Here is an 18,691-nt window from a genome sequence, read left to right as displayed (position 1 = left end):
TCTTGACTGGTTATTTCTTCTTTCTTGTTTTCTTTTGTACAAAAAAAAACACTTAAAAGAAAAAAAACTCACAATAACAGCAAGTTGCTTTAATTTATTTCTTTACAAAAGGTAGTTTATTAAGCAGCAGCTCACAATAAAGTCAATATATTGCAACAGAAAAATAACGCACCATAGAACAGTAGTGTTTCTGCTGAGGCCGCAGCGGTCAGTTAAAGTGTGTGTACCTGAACAATACGTCGTTAGTAGCAGCAGCTTCTCTTTTCTTTGTGTGTTTCCTTAATAAGAAACGTGAATTATAAAGCTTTTATCCTGCAGTCTTGAATCTGAAGATGCTCGAAAACACCATAAGGAATGCAGTCATTCCACATTCTGATGGAAAAAAAGATGAGAAGGATGTAATGAATGAATAATTAAAGCAGGACAGAACATGCAAATGTGGTGGAAATAAAATCATATACACGATATGGAGAAAAGATTCGGGACACCAGACTTTTCCAGGTACATGTGGTTCTTCCTGGAAGATTTTGAGGAACGGAATTGTATCAGACGCATTTGGATGAAGGAGCATGAAATTTGACCTTCACTTGAACTAGGAGACCCAAACCTGTTCCACAAAGCCTGTGTGTGTGTGTGTGTGAGAAGGTGACTTACTGAAGAGACTTCACACTCGGTGAGTCCTTTAATGCAGCACTCAGCCTTTTGGCTCCAACGTCTGTGAACTTGTTGTACTTCACACTGAGTGGCCAAAAAAAATTATGTTTTATTATTATTATTATTATTATTATTATTATTATTATTATTATTACTACATAAAAAATGTTTTATTCATTTTATTTTTAATTACTTTTCATCTTTTAATTTCATCACATCATTTAAAAAAAAGATCAGTTTCCGTTTGAACCACAAACAAACACAGGATGCCAGCTGAAGGGCGTGTGTGTGTGTGTGTGTGTGTGTGTGTGTGTGTGTGTGTGTGTGTGTGTGTGTGTATCCCCCCCCCCCCCTTTATTGTCCCCTCTTTGTTCTTTTATACTTTCTTTCTACTTTGAAACACAGATGATGAAATGTCTGGTCTGTGAAGGTTAAAGTTCAGTCGGTTTTGCTTTGTTTTCTAATTAAACTCAGATGGGAAAATCTCCAGCTGAACTTTGAGCCTCACAGGGATCTCCACTGATGAACGGTGACTTACTCCAGGTCCAGCAGAGACGTCATAAGCGGTAAAACGTACGCCAGGCTCTCAGCTCCGCCGTCCCCGATCACGTTTCCGTACAGACTGTAGGACGTCAGAGGGAAATGATATATACACACTGCTTTCTTTATAAACGTCACACTGCTTTATTCCTCTACAGCTATTAGCACTGAGGTAAACAAAGTGATAGAAGGAATAGTGGGTGTGGTCTGAGGGAAAGTGGGCATGTCTGAGGTTGTACCTGAGGCTCTGCAGCGAGGACAGGGACGTCAGGGCTTCGGCCAGTTTCCGCACGCCGTCGTCCCCGATGCAGTTCTGAGAAAGACTAAAACGTGGGAGGAAGGAATAGAGCGTTACACACTGCGACACACTTCCACCGAGAACACTTTATTCTAAATCACTAGGTTCAGGAAGACGAGCAGCACTGACTTCAGAAGCTTCAGAGATGATAATGAGCTCAACGCTCCAGCCAACCGCTCTGCCTCGACATCCCCGATCTTATTATTCTCCAAACTGAAAGAGAGAAACGGATACAAGTGTTAATCCATCCTTTCTTTCTTTCATCTTTTTTTCCTTTCATTTCTTTCTACTTTTTTCTTTCTTTACTTAAGTCATAGATTCTTTCTTTCTTTCTTTCTTTCTTTCTTTCTTTCTTTCTTTCTTTCTTTCCTGCTTTCTTTCTTTCTTTCTTTCTTTCTTTCTTTCTTTCTTTCTTTCTTTCTTTCTTGCTTTCTTGCTTTCTTTCTTGCTTGGTTTTTTTTTCTTTTTCTTTCACTCCTCTTTCTTTCTTGCTTGTTTTTTTACTTTCTCTCTGTTTTAAATAATAAATCCAGTGGATATAAAGTGAAGATATTTTTCGTTCGGAGATGAACGCTGTGATGTGAGAGCCTGAGAGACTCTCCTACAGATGAACTTACTCCAGGTGATGGAGAGACTGAAGAGCAGGTAAGATCTCTACCAGCTGAAGAAACACCTCAGGGTTGTTCTGCTGGTTAAGCCTTTAGAGAAGAGAACACATCCCACTGATGACTGCACAGATACATGGGGTTTCAGTTTGCAGAATGTGGTAGATATATTGTGAAGGACTCACTCGTACTCCAGCTTTTGGAGATGTCTCACCGCTGGGACGCCGTCCTCCAGAGCCGTCTCGACCTCGCTGTAAACACAACAGTGGACATCAGTAAAAACAGGCTACATAAGTGTTTTATTCTCTCTGTTCACTGCATCATGAACTGTATGTGTGTATGTTTTACTATGAATATAAAGATCAGAAAACCCACTCAGTCCACTGGAGGAAAGATCTGAACTTCTGGAACTTCTCCTACAACCATCACATTACTGAACCCTCATTATACATCTAGGACACTGATTTCTCACTGATGTCTTACCTTATTATTTTATATTATAATAAATAAAATATAATATACATTTTATTTTCTGCATATAAACACACCACAGCAGCGTCTATAATGAGACTTAGCAGCTACATAACACTCATTATTAAAGCCTTATCAATGTCTCACCATAAAGGCAGCTTCTTCTCGTTGTGGATCTGTCCCAGGATGGCCAAGTTCTCCACATGAGACACCTGCAACACCTTCAGAGGGTTTATAGTAAACTTTTCAATGGCGTTTTTTAAACCCAGTTTATCGCTGCTATGATGCAGGTCCTCCCAGAGGTTAATGGTGTCCATAGTTGGAGCTCTAATGGGGAGAAAACAATAAATCACTTATAATATGCAATATTTATAATTCCATTAGAGAGAAGCCACATAGAATGTTTTCTGATGACAAGAATTTATTTCACCTTGAAGTCATACATCATGCATTTAGAGCTGGCAATATATAACGGCAAAAGTATTGGGACGTCTGGCTTTTTTACTCATATGTGGTTCTTCTCCCGAATGTTAACACAAAGTCTGAGACACACAATTGTATCGGACGTCTTTGGATGCAGCAGCATTCCATTTTCCCTTCACTTTAACGAGGAAACCCAGACCTGATCCAGCTCTCTATAAAGATCTGCTTTCCATGGGTTTGGAGTGAAAGATCTCCTGCTATAGAGCTCTACTGATCATGCTGAATGTAAACGCTTTTTCAGCAGTTTTGTCACATATACATTACAGCACAGTGACATTTTTTTCTTCACATATCTCAGGTTGCTCGGAAGCTGGGGTCAGAGCACAGGGTCGGCCATGATACGGCGCTCCTGGAGGGTTAAGGGCCTTGCTCGAGGGGCCAAAAGTGGCAGCTTGGTGATACCGGGATTTCAACCACCGCCGGTCCAATCAGTAACCCAACACCTTAACCACTGAGCTACAACCTCCCTGGTATACTCAATTATCTCACATCAAGTTTAAACAAGTTCTGGAGGTGTCTTCTAGCAACTTTGGAATCTCATGATAGCTCAAAAATCACCATAACGAGCAGCGTTTTATCATAGAATTCTGTGAGAGAAGGTTGTATAAACATGTAGGAACATTATTGACATGATTCATATTTCACACTTTTGTTCACCATGACATGGAACGCACTTAAAGGAGAATGAAGGAAACTTTTATTTCTCACCTGAATGACGCCACACAGTCCAATGCAACCAGCTCTCTGAGACCACTGAGGGGAACACACGTGTCCCTCAAGTCCATAGAAAACGTTCGCTTAAGTCCTTTGGTGTGCATGAGAAGATGCCAAACAACATAGACGTCCACCGGAGAGAGCTGAGCTCCACAAAATGACAAATTATCTGGAAGGTTTTTCAGCAGAAGTTTGGCGAGTTTGATATTTCTTGACTCGTACACACAGTGAAACAGTTCCAGTAACCTGCTGGGAATCATCTCGCCTGGTTTCAGATTCTCCAGATGGACTTCCACTGCTTTTCTTTTGGCCTGAAGGTCAGTACCACTTTGGAAATCCCTACATGCGGGCGGGGCGTTTTTCTGGAACAGTAATCCTATCACGAACCGTTGCAGAACATCTTGCCATTCTCCTTGAGGTTTTCTTTTCCGTTGGTGAAATGTGGTGTGTGCCAGCAGCATTTTATCATTCAACTCACTGGAATGTACCAAAAGCAGGGCACTTAGAAGGCTCTGAACAAAAAGATCGGAAAAATAAGTGACCTGGTTGTTGCCAGTTTCTTCACATCCTCCATGTGTCCTGAGAATCCCAGAGCTGAGTCCAGAATCTACCAGGTTTTTGTTCTGATTTTGGTTGAACAGGGAGTTTTGAGTCTTAAATCCGTCCCATGCAGTGTTACACAACTGACTGATGTCCTGTTTGGATCCTTGAAGGTTCTCATTCAGCTCTAGATACTGACTGAGGACTCTTTGGTATAAATCCGTTAGAGTCGATGGCAAACTGTTGCTTTGTTGGTGCTCTGATAAAAAGCATGTGAGGCGACACAGCAGCGGGTTGGAGCACAAGCTGAAAATGTATTTTTGGCTTTGGATTTTTCGCAGCACATCCTCTTTCTCTGAAGCCTCCCCAAAATAGTTTGAAATGTACATTTCTATGTCCTTTGCAGAAAACCAGCAGACCTCCAAGATACTGTCGACTTTACGAAGCAGCTGATTCAAAACGTCTCGCGGGCGCGTAGCCATCAAAAGCGTGCAACCCGAGAGAATCTTTTTCTGGAACAAACCAGAAAACAGCTGCCTGATACTGTAGTTGCCTTCTGTGGATGAGGTAGCGGGCGATTGAAGAAGGCCTTCAAGGTCTTTCATGTCATCAAAACTGTCGAAAACGACAAGAACGTCCTCTGGAAAGGCGAGAAGGTGTTTGAAGACAGCCTCCGGATCTCCACACCGAGGAGACATGGATGACTGGAATAGTAAACTCTTCAGACTGAATTTCCCCTGAGTCAGATTGAGAACCTTGCAATTGAGCAAGAAGATAAACTGGAACTGCTGAAGGCCACCGGTGGACCAGTCTAAGGCTAAACGCCGGATAAACGTGCTCTTTCCCATGCCAGCTTTCCCAAGAATGGTGATCAGGTGCTTGTTATTGGAGTTGTGGAAAACATGGCTTCTGTGCACCATGGCTTTCTTTCGTTCGGAGTCGCTGAGCACCACGAGTTCCTTCTCTAAGCATTTGTTTGCATTCTTGCCGGTCCTGATAATAAGCTTCCTCTGCACCAGTGGAGTGTCTATGTAGTGAGACTGCATCTTCATTCCTCCTTCCATCACATTGCACTTTTCCCTCACGTGCGTCTTTAAGGCCACGATAAAGTCTTGAACGTTCTCTGAGTAAGAAACGCACCGTTAGATATTATTACAGATGAGATTTCCTAAAAGTGGCTTTCTTAATTTTTTCTCACTTGATATTGCTGGGATCTTCTTGATGTCCTGAGTTGCAGGAAGATACTCTTTGGAAGGTGGTTTGCCTGCAGACAAAATAAAAAAATTGGCATTATACACTAATAAAATCCAGTAAAATACCAAATATGTTATTAAAAGTCAATAAAAGTAGTTCTACCTTTAATGGGTGAAATAGGAGCTGGTTGGGATGGAGACTGCCCCCTACTGGCGCTGTCCGATTGCGAGCTTGCAGGATGAATGGACATGCTGAGCTCTACAGGAGCCACTGTTCCACTGACTGAAGAAAGAAAAGAAAAGCAGAGTTGATAGTTATTACACATACGAGGTGGTATCAAAAAATCGCTTTCGCCGAACGTCCTTCCTTAAAACCTGCCAGTGGAACTCGCTATTGACCATCTGGAGACGATTTCTCGACGCACAACGCAGCGAATGTCTAAAAAAAGACGACGAGCGTGCACCTGGTCGAGCCGCGAGATTCGTCACCTGTAACGAGCCTCGACTTTGACGCGGTGTTCCTTCTGCTCCCTGGTCAGCAGCCTGGGGACGAACTCGGCAGCAACAGGGCGCATGTTTGAAACGCACATGAAGAGGATCGCCTAGACTGTTCCGTATGACACACCGACAACGGCATGAATGTTGTGGATTGTTCTCCGACGATCGTCATGCACAAGTCACCGAATGTTTTGGAGTTCATCAAAAGTCTTCCGAAACTCTTCCAGGGATGCCGGTTTTCGAGCTTTAAACCCTACTAAACACCTTTGGGATGAATGTGAAATGCGGAATCTAGTGGAACATCTGCCCAGAGGAGTTTATAGGAGCAAATTATCGTTGCAACGATCATTTTGAAACAGAACACCGAAGCATCACGTTGGAATGTCTGATGAATAACTTATGTTTGATTTTGAACACCTAATGTGCAATCTATGTTTAGATTCCGCCGTGATAAATCGTTCACACAGAGCGTTTCTTGTTTGTTACTCACCAGGAGACAAAGGGGCGATCTGAGTCACTGGCAACGGAGCGAGAGGTTGTGGTGAAACTACAGGTAATAAAGACAGAGTTTTTAAGTCAGTGACATGGAGATAAAAACCGAGGTAGAGTAATGAAACTCATGACTCACCCAGGACATAGGTGGCACCTACTGGAAGAATGCCTGGCAGAGGAGAGAGAGGATTGAACGTTTGTATGATCTGCATCGCTGGTGCACCTGAAGAGTGAAATTAAAATGCGATGAGAATGCGAATAAAACCTGCCATGGGAAATGAAAGCAAAACAATGGAGCTCGTGTTCACCAGGTGGCATCAGAGAGGCGGCGGTGGAGATCCTTAAGGGGAAGTGTACAAACGAGGGCACGCTAGAGACGTGGAAATCCCCTCCCTGAACGGCCATTTTCACTTCAGTGGGGGGTTCAGAGCTCAAGGGGGCTAATTGTGTGACAAAACACAACAAGGAAAAAAAGGGGATTACCGATTAAACAGATCACTTTATACGATGGAATAAGTGTATGAACAGCATTTCATCGCTTTGGCAGTGACCTTTTTTTAAATCCTGGGCTCACCTTTTTTTCTACGTTTAGGGCAAGGCATCTTCGTCTTTGGTCTTTCATTCACTACTGAGAACACAAACACACCCACACCTCACATGTTGGCTAACCGAAAGGACCACTGACAAAAGAGCAAATGAAAAAGAAATGTAATTAATGAGTATTTACCTCCACGCTTCCTTTTCCTCGCATCTGGATTCTCATCACATGTTTGACATACCAGCGTGAATTTTTCATCTGATCCATCTGAGAAAAGAGAGAAGGAAAGAGAAAAAACAAGTCTATTTTTAGTGGCCTAAAATACAAGCAAAACCAAATCACTCCCCAATTCACCATCAGTGGATCATAAACATCCTGAAACTTTTCCCAACCTGGGATATCGTTCCAGACCTCTTCCGAGTAAGATGAATCTAATGTAAAAAAGAAAAGAAAAAGGGTGTTAAAAGACTTTCTCCACATGCTGAATCGTAGATGTTTCTGTATGAGCTGAAATGTGGAACTGACCGAGATATTCTTCAAACGGAAATTCTTCAATTGGAATGGAGGCGATCAGGTCCAGTAGCTGATCTGTTTTTTTTTTTGTTTTTTTTTTTAATAAAAACACAAAAACACTCCTGCATTTTTCAGCGGAAAAAAACATCAGGAAACATATAGTTTTTTTTTTAGAGATCGCAAACATTTACCAGGTATAGTTTCCACTGGATCCACACTGGTCATGATGTTTTCATGGTCTAAGGGAACACAAACAGGATTCATTGATGATACAGGGGTGATACAGGAGCCTCTGCTCTCACACCAGAAGACTCAGGAACCGTTTCCTTCCCTCAGCTGTAAACCTACTAAACTTTATTAATAAATGATGATCTTTACATCAAACTCAGTCAATTTAACTCTACTCATAAACACTGCACTCTACATTAACATTTCTCCATACTGTACACGTACAATGTTCCTATGATGCCTCTTACTGCCACTGCCTCTCAATGCTACTGCCTCTTACTTCCACTGCCTCTTACTTCTACTGCCTCTCACTGCTACTGCCTCTTACTGCCACTGCCTCTCACTGCTGCTGCCTCTCACTTCTACTGCTTCTTACTGCCACTGCCTCTTACTCCCACTGCCTCTTACTTCCACTGCCTCTCACTGCTACTGCCTCTTACTTCCACTGCCTCTTACTTCTACTGCCTTTCACTGCTGCTGCCTCTCACTTCTACTGCCTCTTACTGCCACTGCCTCTCACCGCTGCAGCCTCTCAATAATACTGCCTCTTACTGACACTGCCTCTCACTGTTACTGCATCTTTCTTTCTACTGCTTCTTACTGCTACTGCCTCTCACTGATACTGCCTCTTACTTCTACTGCCTCTCACTGCTACTGCCTCTTACTTCTACTGCCTCTCACTGATACTGCCTCTTACTTCTACTGCCTCTCACTGCTACTGCCTCTTACTTCTACTGCCTCTCACTGCTACTGCCTCTTACTTCTACTGCCTCTCACTGCTACTGCCTCTTACTTCTACCGCCTCTCATTGCTACTGCCTCTTACTTCTACCGCCTCTCATTGCTACTGCCTCTCACTTCTACTGCCTCTTACTTCTACTGCCTCTCACTGCTACTGCCTCTCACTTCTACTGCCTCTTACTGTTACTTCCTCTCACTTATACTGCCTCTCACTGCTACTCCCTTTTACTGCTACTGCCTCTTACTGCTACTGCCTCTCACTTCTACTGCCGCTTACTGTTACTGCCTCTTACTTCTACTGCCTCTTACTGTTACAGCCTCTCACTTCTACTGCCTCCTTCTGCTACTGCCTCTCACTGCTACTGCCTCTTACTGTTACTGCCTTTTACTTCTACTGCCTCATACTGTTACTGCCTTTTACTTCTACTGCCTCTTACTTCTGCTGCCTCTTACTGTTACTGCCTCTTACTTCTACTGCCTCTTACTTCTACTGTCTCTAACTGCTACTGCCTCTCACTGCTACTACCATTTACTGCTACTGCCTCTTATGACTATAAAGTACCTCCTAATAAGAATGAACCTCCTGCTATTATTATTCCTGCAAAGAAAATCTCTTGGCAACTCAAATAAAAAAATAAATGAACAATGTGAAGAAAAATGCACAAGCTCCATAAAGACATGATTTAATTGTCACTATTCATAACCCAGTGAGCAGATTCTAAAATATAAACATAATGGAGTACTTGTTTCAGAGCTCAGTTCCGTGGTACACGGTAAAACTAAATAAATACACTGTTAAGAAAAAATGGTGTCTCGTAAATGTTTCCACAGAAGTCCAGAAAAGACGCAACGCAAACCGTAGGTTTCCCGAAAATATCACAAATCCCATTAATATCAGAAATCTTAGCCGTGTTCCAGTTCATCTGGACACAGAAGTATTTACCATCGAAATTAATATAAACCCTACTTTTTTCTGGATCTCTGTGGATAAGTACGGGACACATTTTTCAATGGTTGTTAAATAAAAATCTAATTAAAAAAGTATTTAGTTCTTTACAAATAGGAAAGCAGAAAGATATAAACATATGAACTATAATATAAGGAATGCAAATCCTCAGTGGCAGAAACAGTATAACTGTAATTTAACAAACTGCAAATGTGTCCATTCGAGAAATGTGTGTAATATGTGCTGTAGATAAACGAGGCTGAGGTAATGCGTGTTGTGCAGACAAGTGCAAGCTCTAGAAGTTTCCCTGGTTAAAAATAGTTGAATTCCCAGGTCCAAATGGCATGTGAGAAGAAGCTTCTCTGTTCTGTACAGAAATTCTCTGTTTGTGACCTTTCAGAAAGCAAAAGTGCAATAGAACAGTCTAGTGTTGGGCAGCCTGAAGGCCTTCACAGTCTTCCTGGTCCTGCAGGTCCAGCACTGCTCATTGTAAATACACTGGCAGTTTAATGTAGATGGGACACTCAGCTGATCGCACTACCCTCTCGCCGCTCTCCTGTAATGTTTCCAAAACAGACTCACTGCTGCAGGAGTAACAGTTCCTTAGCACCATGGAGGGTGGTTTAAAGTTCTTTTAAAACCATCTAAGACATTAAAGACACTGATGGGCTTTCTTCACCAGGGTCTGTGTGTGTTCTTGTGACAGGATCAGAACAGGTTCTGCATGGTGTGAACATCAAGGAACCAGAAACCCTTTTAACACAACAATGTTCCCTCTTAACTACCCAAAGCGCCCCTAAAAACATACCCACTGTTCAATAAACCACTTAAAGAAGCAATGTTACCTTTTACTGTTCAAAACAACCCATTAGGAACGCAATGTTCCTATAAACTGTCCGAATAACTCCACACTGTACCCGTAAACCATCCAAAAACCAGCTAAAAGATCAGATATACCCTTTAACAGTGCAACACACCTTTACAACAACAATGTACCTCTTAACTGTCGAAAAAACTCCACATTGTGCTGTACTCTGTCCAGAAATCACCTAAAAGATCAAAGAAAATACCCTCAAACTGTGCAAGACAAAAATGTGCCCTAAAGCATAAAGCACCCCTAAAATTCAACACAAAGAAGCTCCTAAAGCTCCTAAAGCTTCCGTGTATCCAAAAACTGCCTCCTAATAATCCAGAAATAACTCCATTATGTTACATGAAATAATTTTCACTTTCACTTGTATAAATAGCCTGGTTTTAGGAGACGCACAAAACAGTTTGGGAAAAATGAAAGCATTGGAAAGCACCTCTCCACCTCTCCTAATCCTCCTCCTCAATTTCTTCATCATCCTCACCCTGAATAGCACCATTACCACCAGTAGGACATCAGTTCCTCTGCAGCACAATAAATTAATAAATGGACGCATGAGTGCAGGTTTAAATAGAAAGTTCCTGATGTGCGCAACGCGTTTTTGTGATCCAAACAGAACCTGCGCACTCCAGGTCCAGGTGACCATCCACCACCTGGGGGTCTCCATACCGACCATGAAACAATCACACGACGGTTTTATTTTCCGGTGAAGAACAAAGAGGCGCAAAAGAAAAAGACGCATGTTCCAAATAATAAATTACAAATGAAGAAAAAATGAAGAAAAAATAAAAAAAAGCAGTTTATGGAAATAAACCATGTCGGAAAGTAAAAAAAAAAAAGATCTTCTCGAATAAATCACAAGTTTCGGATGGATACGCAAACACAAATGCTTCCATCGTATCCATTGCGTTAAACACGCATGAAATTATTTAGGTCTAAAAATAATACGATTTTCTACCTGTTGTAGAGCGCAGCTCCATGTTATAGTGCAGAACGTCCTCTGTTTTTCATGCTAGTGGGTTTTGGTAAGAAAGGAAGCTTTGTTTCTCTGCCTGTGGTCTCTCCGGGTACTGAACAAGGCGCAGTCTGGTGCGCGCTTTTGGGTTCGCTCTGGTTTTACTTTCACATTTAAGCGTCTGGTGTGGCGCAATGTGGCGCAGTGTGGAGCTTTTACTCACTTCTACTCACACAAACACACTGCAGCAGGTTCATCATCACACAGGTACACAGAGAGACAATGCAAATACTTCATAAAGCCATTTGCATATGCATCAACATCTGTCAAAAGTGTTACACGTGACCTTGAACATCTCATTTCCCGATTTATTTCACACTTTGCTACAATTTTTCGGGGTGTTTGTGGAGGGGCGTGGCTGTGGGGGATTACTGTCATCCAATTCCAATGTCCAGGAGATTCCTGGTCATTCCAAACGTGTTCAGGTGAAATTAAGAACTAAGTAGGATTTCTTCGTGGTTTACAAAATTGTAATGCTTCAGAATACAAACACATTCTATACTACTTTTATTGAGACGGTTTGAGAAGAATTATGCATGGACATGATGGTCAGGGGTGCACATACTTTCAGCCATATTGTGTCCGTCTGTGTATCTATACTCATATGGTTGGTGGACACCTGACCATAAGATTAGTATGTGCTTCTTTGTGAACATCAACCCATTTCAGATTTAGTCTTCATTTCCTGCTACAATAACCTCCACTCTTCTGGGAAGATGTTCCACCAGATTTTAGTGTGTGCTTGAGGAGATTCATTTATAAAGTCAGGTACTGATATACAGTAGGTGTGGAGAAGGAGGAGGTGCAGTGAGCAGTCCAGATCATCCCAAATGTGTTCAATAGGGTTGGAGCTCTACAGCAGCTCGATAGATCTTCCACACACTTCCAGCAGATCTTCACAGACCGGGCTTTGTGCAGAGGAGCATTGTGGTGCTGGAACAGATTTGTGAAGGGAAAATTTCATGCTGCCACATCAAAAGAGGTTCAATACCATCGTGTGCCTCCAGCTTTGTGGTGACGGTTTGAGGAAGAAGCAGCGCAGGAACAATACGGAGTACGCAGCTGATGAAGCGTCCTGATAGATCATTTTATAATCTTTATAAAAGGGAATGCATTTATTTTAGATTTCAATACAAAAAGATAAAAAGCAACATCTGATTTAGATTTCACAAGAAGAAAAAATCAATACGTTAATTCGAATCCTGATCAACTCGAATCAAAATCTGGGGCGTTTCAACAAAACGTCTTGAATTTTGTCAAACTTCAAAACAGGGACTAGAAGGATGCCTATTATTGTGCACGCCCACACACTGCCTTCTCTGCTGATATTTACTAAGAGTGTGAGTATGAGTGTGTGAGTGCACTGTAGTGTCTGTGTGTGAGCTGAAGTGTGTAGAAGGGGGCAGGTAGCTGTGGGCAGGAGCTGCTGAGTGACAGGAAAAGTAAATAATTAGAAAGTAATAAAAACTTTCTCCTGTCTGGAAAATGCGGATGTCCCCCTACTTTTTGCTTGGATATATGGATGTTTGTGTCTAGTTATAAATCTGTGGGTCTCAGTACACACACACACACACACACACACACACACACACACACACACACACACACACACAAGCATTTTTTCATGCACTTCTCCTAAATATTAGTCAAACACCTCGATAAATATTTGCCCACATAATTTCCCTCTATGTTAGTGCTGGTTCCCATCATGCAGCACGGCCCTAAAACTCACATCGAGCCCACAACCACTGCAGCCTGATGTCATTACACTTTAATGTGCTTCAATTTTCTGCCAGAAAACACCAAAACATTCTCCCAGGCTAGGTTTTATTTCACCCTCGTCGTTGCCCTGACATGTTGATGAACCACACCGGGCACGATGGCCTTAACCCAGTAACGAAAGTACGATTTGAAAGACATATCTGATTATAAGACGCTTATTATTTTAAGCTGCCAGACAGGACAAGCTGCATTCTGTGCCAGGGTTCAGTTTTCCTGGCAGGGGAAAAAAATAAAAACACACTTGTCAAGTTAGCTTTAGTTTCATTATGACTTTTCCCCGTGGCCTTCTGGGAATATATAAAATATAATAATATAAATATAAATACTTTTAATAACATGAACAAATAATAGATCAATACAATCATTCTGATAAGAAGCCAATCGTACCATGGATCTCGGGCTCGTTCTCCAGGAGCGCTGCAGAGAGGATTACCCGACTGGCATCCCATTTTTCCCACACAGGAAGAGCAAGCCTTCTGGCCAAATCGTCCACATCCACGTTGTTCAGGTCCTCGGAAAAAAACAAGCTCTGATAGTACTGAGCTGAGAAGATCTGAGCCTCCACAAATTGGGTTAGAAGCAAAGGAAGGAGTTTTGGGTTCACCTGCTGGAGAACCCTCCGCACCTCAAAGAGAACCTCTTGGAAAGGCACCATGATTCCACCCGAAACGCTTGGTGCTCTTTATAGAATTTCCACGGAGCATCCAAGACCTTCTGTAGCCAGACTGAACCGAAGGGTTTGGTGGGAAGAACCGTTATAAAAAGCAACCAGCACCAAAGCATTGATGATCTCTGGCCTGCACGGCTCGGAGAGTTTCACATGTTCTTTTCCCAAATCAGAGAAACACTCTGACGAACACGGCCAAGAGGACGGCTTGATCTCACTTCACTTTTTTTTCAGACTAGAAATTGGATGTACAGGAGAAATGGGAAGTTCGATGCCATCGCAGTGATGTGGCGTATAAAAATCATCAGACGATTCATATGCTAATCCGGGATCGTCGATTCTGAGATCAGAGCTGCACTGGGGCTCGAATACACGAGAACTTCATTATTATTAACATCAGAAATGCAGAAATATTAAACTAGAGGAAACAGAAACAATGGTACATGACAAAGCCGTTACAGACACCAGACTCAGCTCTCGTAATGACTTTCACTGATGCAAGAAATTCTTGAAATCGTCTCAGTGGAGTTGCGGAAAACCCCGAGAACTTCAAACAAGGTGTCATGTGTCCAAAAATTATTCAGCTCCATTAAAACCATTCATTTTGAAACAGTTCACTCTGACTGAACACCTGAAACTGTGTTTTCTTCTAAAGTGCTGAAACCAAATCCAACCGTAGTGAAACATTTTATCTCAAAGAACACAAAGTTACATATAATTCAATCAGACAGAGTGTAGAACCTTGAAGAGCATCTGTATACACCTTCTGAGGAGAATATGTTCTCAAAGGGTTTGCTGAAGGTTTACTGGATAAATAAAAGGAACACGGCTTCTAAAAAAGGCTGTACTAAAACTGGAACATTTAAAGAACCTTTGACGAACCAATACATGTTGCAAAGAAGCCTTGAAGGATCTAGAACCCTACAAATCATGGTTCATCAATTTTTAGAAGCTTAGAAGTGTAGAACCCTTTTCTTGAAGACTGTATGTGTGTTACTGGATTAACATGTCCAGGCGCCTGTAGAGGGTTCATCTAGCGGGATTTAACAACACACGACTTTAATCCAAGTACAATTTATTTTGGAAGCTGAGAACCTTAAATTATCCAATACACCATTAAAGAACTGAACACACACACACACACACACACACACACACACACACACACACACACACACACACACAAAAGCTTTTTTCAGAGGAGTGAATTTTAAAGAAATTATTTATATAATTTATTATAATCATAATTAATAATATTTTGCCATTAAAGGAAAGAAAAAAAAAAAAAAACCTAATAAAAAGATCCCAAAAATACAATTATGCAAACATACAGTGTTCTTTTGTTTTCATTTATTGAAATAATTTATTATCTATTTTATATAAATTGTATACATATATATATATATATATATATAAAATTGACACTGGGTAATAATAATAATAATAATAATAACAATAATAATAATAATAATGTGTAAAATTCAACCTCCTGATTTATTCGCTACAAACACAGAAAGTACAGAAGGGAAAGTTCCCACCGTCGTATCCGCAGTCCGTCTCATATTCACACAATAAAATGGTTTAGAAGCTTCTCCTTCACACCTGCTATATTTTTTCCTGGAAAGTTCAAACCTTCTCAAAGTTTTTTTTTCTTTCCAGATGCCCCATGTTTATTGTTGCTGTGACATTTCTGAAAGTCATCCAGGAACAGGAAACAAATGAAACATGATGAAATTATCTACATATGTTCTAGATACACTATACAGCCAAAAGTATTGGGACATCTGCCCTTTCCATCCACGTTCCTCCCCAAAAGCCTCTGGATGATGTAGAATGAACTTGAACCTGTTCCAGCATGACTATGTTCCTGGAAGATCTCCTGCTATAGAGCTCCAACTGAACTGACTGCACCCCAGGGGCTCCTCTATATAATCGCATATTTGTATCTGTTCTAAATGAACCTTAAATTAATACTTTTCATGTTTTGAATATGCTAATCAACATGGAGAAATATTGATGCTTTATGCAAATGTGCGTTTATTATTAATGAAACCGAACTCATCATAGAGCATGAAAACTGAATATTCTTGTAAATAATTATGGTGTTATAAATTATGTAAACCATCAGGAAACATGCTATGTTTCCACACGGACAGTTTTAATTGCTGGACGCAGATCTTGGTGCTGATTTGATATCAGTAAAACAAACGTTCACCAAATTTTAGTGGCTTATTTTTAATTCCTTTTAATAAGGACGTTGTGAATAAACGTGTGTTGCGTTGAAGGTTTTGCAAATATAAAGATTGTTAAACATATTTCCACGCGTGAGGAAACTGTCTGACTTTGGGTCTATAATTAACTTTAATACGAGTTAACAACAAAACAAACAAATCTGATCACATTAATATTCATTACGCACAGATTGGACGGCAAATTAAAATGGAATGAGTTCGAGGGACCTGTAGATCAGACGCAGATCGGACCTGCGTTCTGATGAGGAATTAAATACACACTCGTCCACTTCCTCTTACGAGGCTCCGGAATTTCTTTAAAAAAAAAAAAAAGACAAAGTTAGAAAGTGCTGACACTGGAGACTCCTTCCATAGAAGCTTAGAATAAAAGAGAAAAAAAACCTCCTCCAGATCAATAATTACACAAAGTCTTATATGTTTATTATTTGTGGATCATCTGTTGCTATAGAAACGTTATAAGAATGGAGAAACTGTCTGGGAAGATTCTGCACTTTTAAGGATGAGTGAAAGTCGTGTGCTTTAGCGTATTAAACTATTAGTTTATAAAGAAGAAGATTTCAAGCATTAGCACATGTTCATGTTTAGTAATGGTTGAAAGGGAAGTGTTCATTTAACTCTTTTGGACTGAGCTGGAAAGGTTTTCCACATCTGGAAGAATGTAAATAACAAAAATAGGGTTTTATTGAGAAATCGAAGATCAGTTACACAACAGTTCTTGTGAAGATGTTCCTCACACAGAGGAACACAGTGACACATTCAGGAGCAGAAATGACTCCTGGTCCTGCAGATGCCTGGTGTATGGATTGGAAATGTGTTGAGAGACGTGACGTAGAAAAACAAAGTGAGTGATTGGGATTATACCACTAACTGTAATCCAGTGCTGATCTTCACTCGTTCGTTACGTTCGTCTTTCTGTCTGAAGCACAATAATCTTTAATACCTGGGAAAAAAACAAATAAAAGAGAGAGTTATAACTTGTACATACGGTAGATTTAGTTTCTGTAATGAAGTGGATCATTTCTAATGCTGGTTTTCTGCACACTTCCTCACAGCTGTCACTTCTGTTTTTCTTTGTTTTTTTGTTTTAATCTGTCCGTGGTTTTCTTGATGAGACTCTGCTATCATCCATGTCTGTTTCCTATTTTTCAGCGGCCTGTTGTGCTACTAACACACTTTCATAACGCCAAAACATTTTTACTAACTCGCCGGCTAGCTGTAATCCAGACGAGACATTTCCACACGGCTAATCATTTCCAAACCAAGACACGTGTGTGGAAATGTTCAGGTGTGAATAGAGGATTGTGATTGGCTGGAAGGAGTTCAGGTGTAAATAATAGACTGTGATTGGCTGGAAGGAGTTTAGGTGTGAATAGAGGATTGTGATTGGCTGGAACAAGTCCAGGTGTGAATAGAGGATTGTGATTGGCTGGAAGGAGTTCAGGTGTGAATAGAGGATTGTGATTGGCTGGAAGGAGTTCAGGTGTGAATAGTGGATTGTGATTGGCTGGAAGGAGTTCAGGTGTGAATAGAAGATTGTGATTGGCTGGAAGGAGTTCAGGTGTGAATAATAGACTGTGATTGGCTGGAAGGAGTTCAGGTGTAAATAGTGGATTGTGATTGGCTGGAAGGAGTTCAGGTGTGAATAGAAGATTGTGATTGGCTGGAAGGAGTTTAGGTGTGAATAATAGATTGTGATTGGCTGGAAGGAGCTCAGGTGTAAATAGTGGATTGTGATTGGCTGGAAGGAGTTCAGGTGTGAATAATAGATTGTGATTGGCTGGAAGGAGTTCAGGTGTGAATAGAGGATTGTGATTGGCTGGAAGGAGTTCAGGTGTGAATAGTGGATTGTGATTGGCTGGAAGGAGTTTAGGTGTGAATAGTGGATTGTAATTGGCTGGAAGGAGTTCAGGTGTAAATAGTGGATTGTGATTGGCTGGAAGGAGTTCAGGTGTGAATAAAGAGATTGTGATTGGCTGGAAGGAGTTTAGGTGTGAATAATAGATTGTGATTGGTGGAAGGAGCTCAGGTGTAAATAGTGGATTGTGATTGGCTGGAAGGAGTTCAGGTGTGAATAATAGATTGTGATTGGCTGGAAGGAGCTCAGGTGTGAATAGAGGATTGTGATTGGCTGGAAGGAGTTCAGGTGTGAATAGTGGATTATGATTGGCTGGAAGGAGTTTAGGTGTGAATAGAGGATTGTGATTGGCTGGAAGGAGTTCAGGTGTGAATAGTGGATTGTGATTGGCTGGAAGGAGTTCAGGTGTAAATAATGCATTGTGATTGGCTGAAAGGAGTTCAGGTGTGAATAGAAGATTGTGATTGGCTGGAAGGAGTTCAGGTGTGAATAGTGGATTGTGATTGGCTGGAAGGAGTTCAGGTGTGAATAGAGGATTGTGATTGGCTGGAAGGAGTTCAGGTGTGAATAGTGGATTGTGATTGGCTGGAAGGAGTTCAGGTGTGAATAGTGCATTGTGATTGGCTGGAAGGAGTTCAGGTGTGAATAGTGGATTGTGATTGGCTGGAAGGAGTTCAGGTGTGAATAGAGGATTGTGATTGGCTGGAAGGAGTTCAGGTGTGAATAGAAGATTGTGATTGGCTGGAAGGAGTTCAGGTGTGAATAATAGACTGTGATTGGCTGGAAGGAGTTCAGGTGT

General features: G+C 41.2%; 2 protein-coding genes across 7 annotated transcripts in view; both read right to left on the bottom strand.

The window, feature by feature from the left end:
- Window positions 1-88: 88 nt before the first annotated feature.
- On the bottom strand, window positions 89-14,017 carry ciita (class II, major histocompatibility complex, transactivator). 5 transcript variants are annotated; one of them, XM_083566470.1, is made up of 20 exons: window positions 13,506-14,017; window positions 7,731-7,778; window positions 7,552-7,614; window positions 7,419-7,457; window positions 7,216-7,293; window positions 7,063-7,116; window positions 6,797-6,928; window positions 6,625-6,711; window positions 6,487-6,543; window positions 5,662-5,781; window positions 5,504-5,569; window positions 3,760-5,428; window positions 2,716-2,895; window positions 2,283-2,348; window positions 2,110-2,190; window positions 1,622-1,705; window positions 1,434-1,517; window positions 1,193-1,276; window positions 655-738; window positions 89-372 (listed from the first exon to the last, which is right to left on the bottom strand). In XM_083566470.1, exons 1-20 carry the CDS (start codon window positions 13,771-13,773, stop codon window positions 297-299), a joined length of 3,420 nt encoding a protein of 1,139 aa, XP_083422596.1. In that variant the 5' UTR covers window positions 13,774-14,017; the 3' UTR covers window positions 89-296. The 5 variants fall into 5 exon arrangements, with proteins under 5 accessions (XP_083422596.1, XP_083422597.1, XP_083422598.1 ...); XM_083566471.1 differs by having other exon boundaries at window positions 7,063-7,113; window positions 13,506-14,011; XM_083566472.1 differs by lacking the exon at window positions 13,506-14,017 and adding an exon at window positions 11,280-11,645.
- A 998-nt stretch (window positions 14,018-15,015) lies between these two features.
- nubp1 (nucleotide binding protein 1 (MinD homolog, E. coli)) overlaps window positions 15,016-18,691 on the bottom strand; it is a 30,810-nt gene continuing 27,134 nt past the window's right edge. For both annotated transcript variants that reach the window (XM_083566568.1, XM_083566567.1), the window contains exon 11: window positions 15,016-16,977. In XM_083566568.1, coding sequence (XP_083422694.1) covers window positions 16,925-16,977 — 53 coding nt within the window. In that variant the 3' untranslated portion in view covers window positions 15,016-16,924. The remainder of the gene's footprint in view (window positions 16,978-18,691) is intronic.

The sequence above is a fragment of the Silurus aristotelis genome (genome assembly GCF_946808225.1).
Source record: "Silurus aristotelis genome assembly, chromosome: 17".
Lineage (NCBI taxonomy): Eukaryota > Metazoa > Chordata > Actinopteri > Siluriformes > Siluridae > Silurus > Silurus aristotelis.
Note: the sequence above shows the minus strand (reverse complement) of the source record. Positions and strands in the feature narration are given on the sequence as shown.

Excerpts from the sequence above, each read along its gene's own strand:
- ciita (XM_083566470.1), bottom strand. The coding sequence starts at position 13,773 with ATGGTGCCTTTCCAAGAGGTTCTCTTTGAGGTGCGGAGGGTTCTCCAG. Across the intron at positions 7,458-7,551 it reads TCCGTTTGAAGAATATCTCG|ATTCATCTTACTCGGAAGAG; the intron begins GTCAGTTCCACA and ends TTTTTACATTAG. Across the intron at positions 7,117-7,215 it reads GAGGAAAAGGAAGCGTGGAG|TAGTGAATGAAAGACCAAAG; the intron begins GTAAATACTCAT and ends TTGTGTTCTCAG.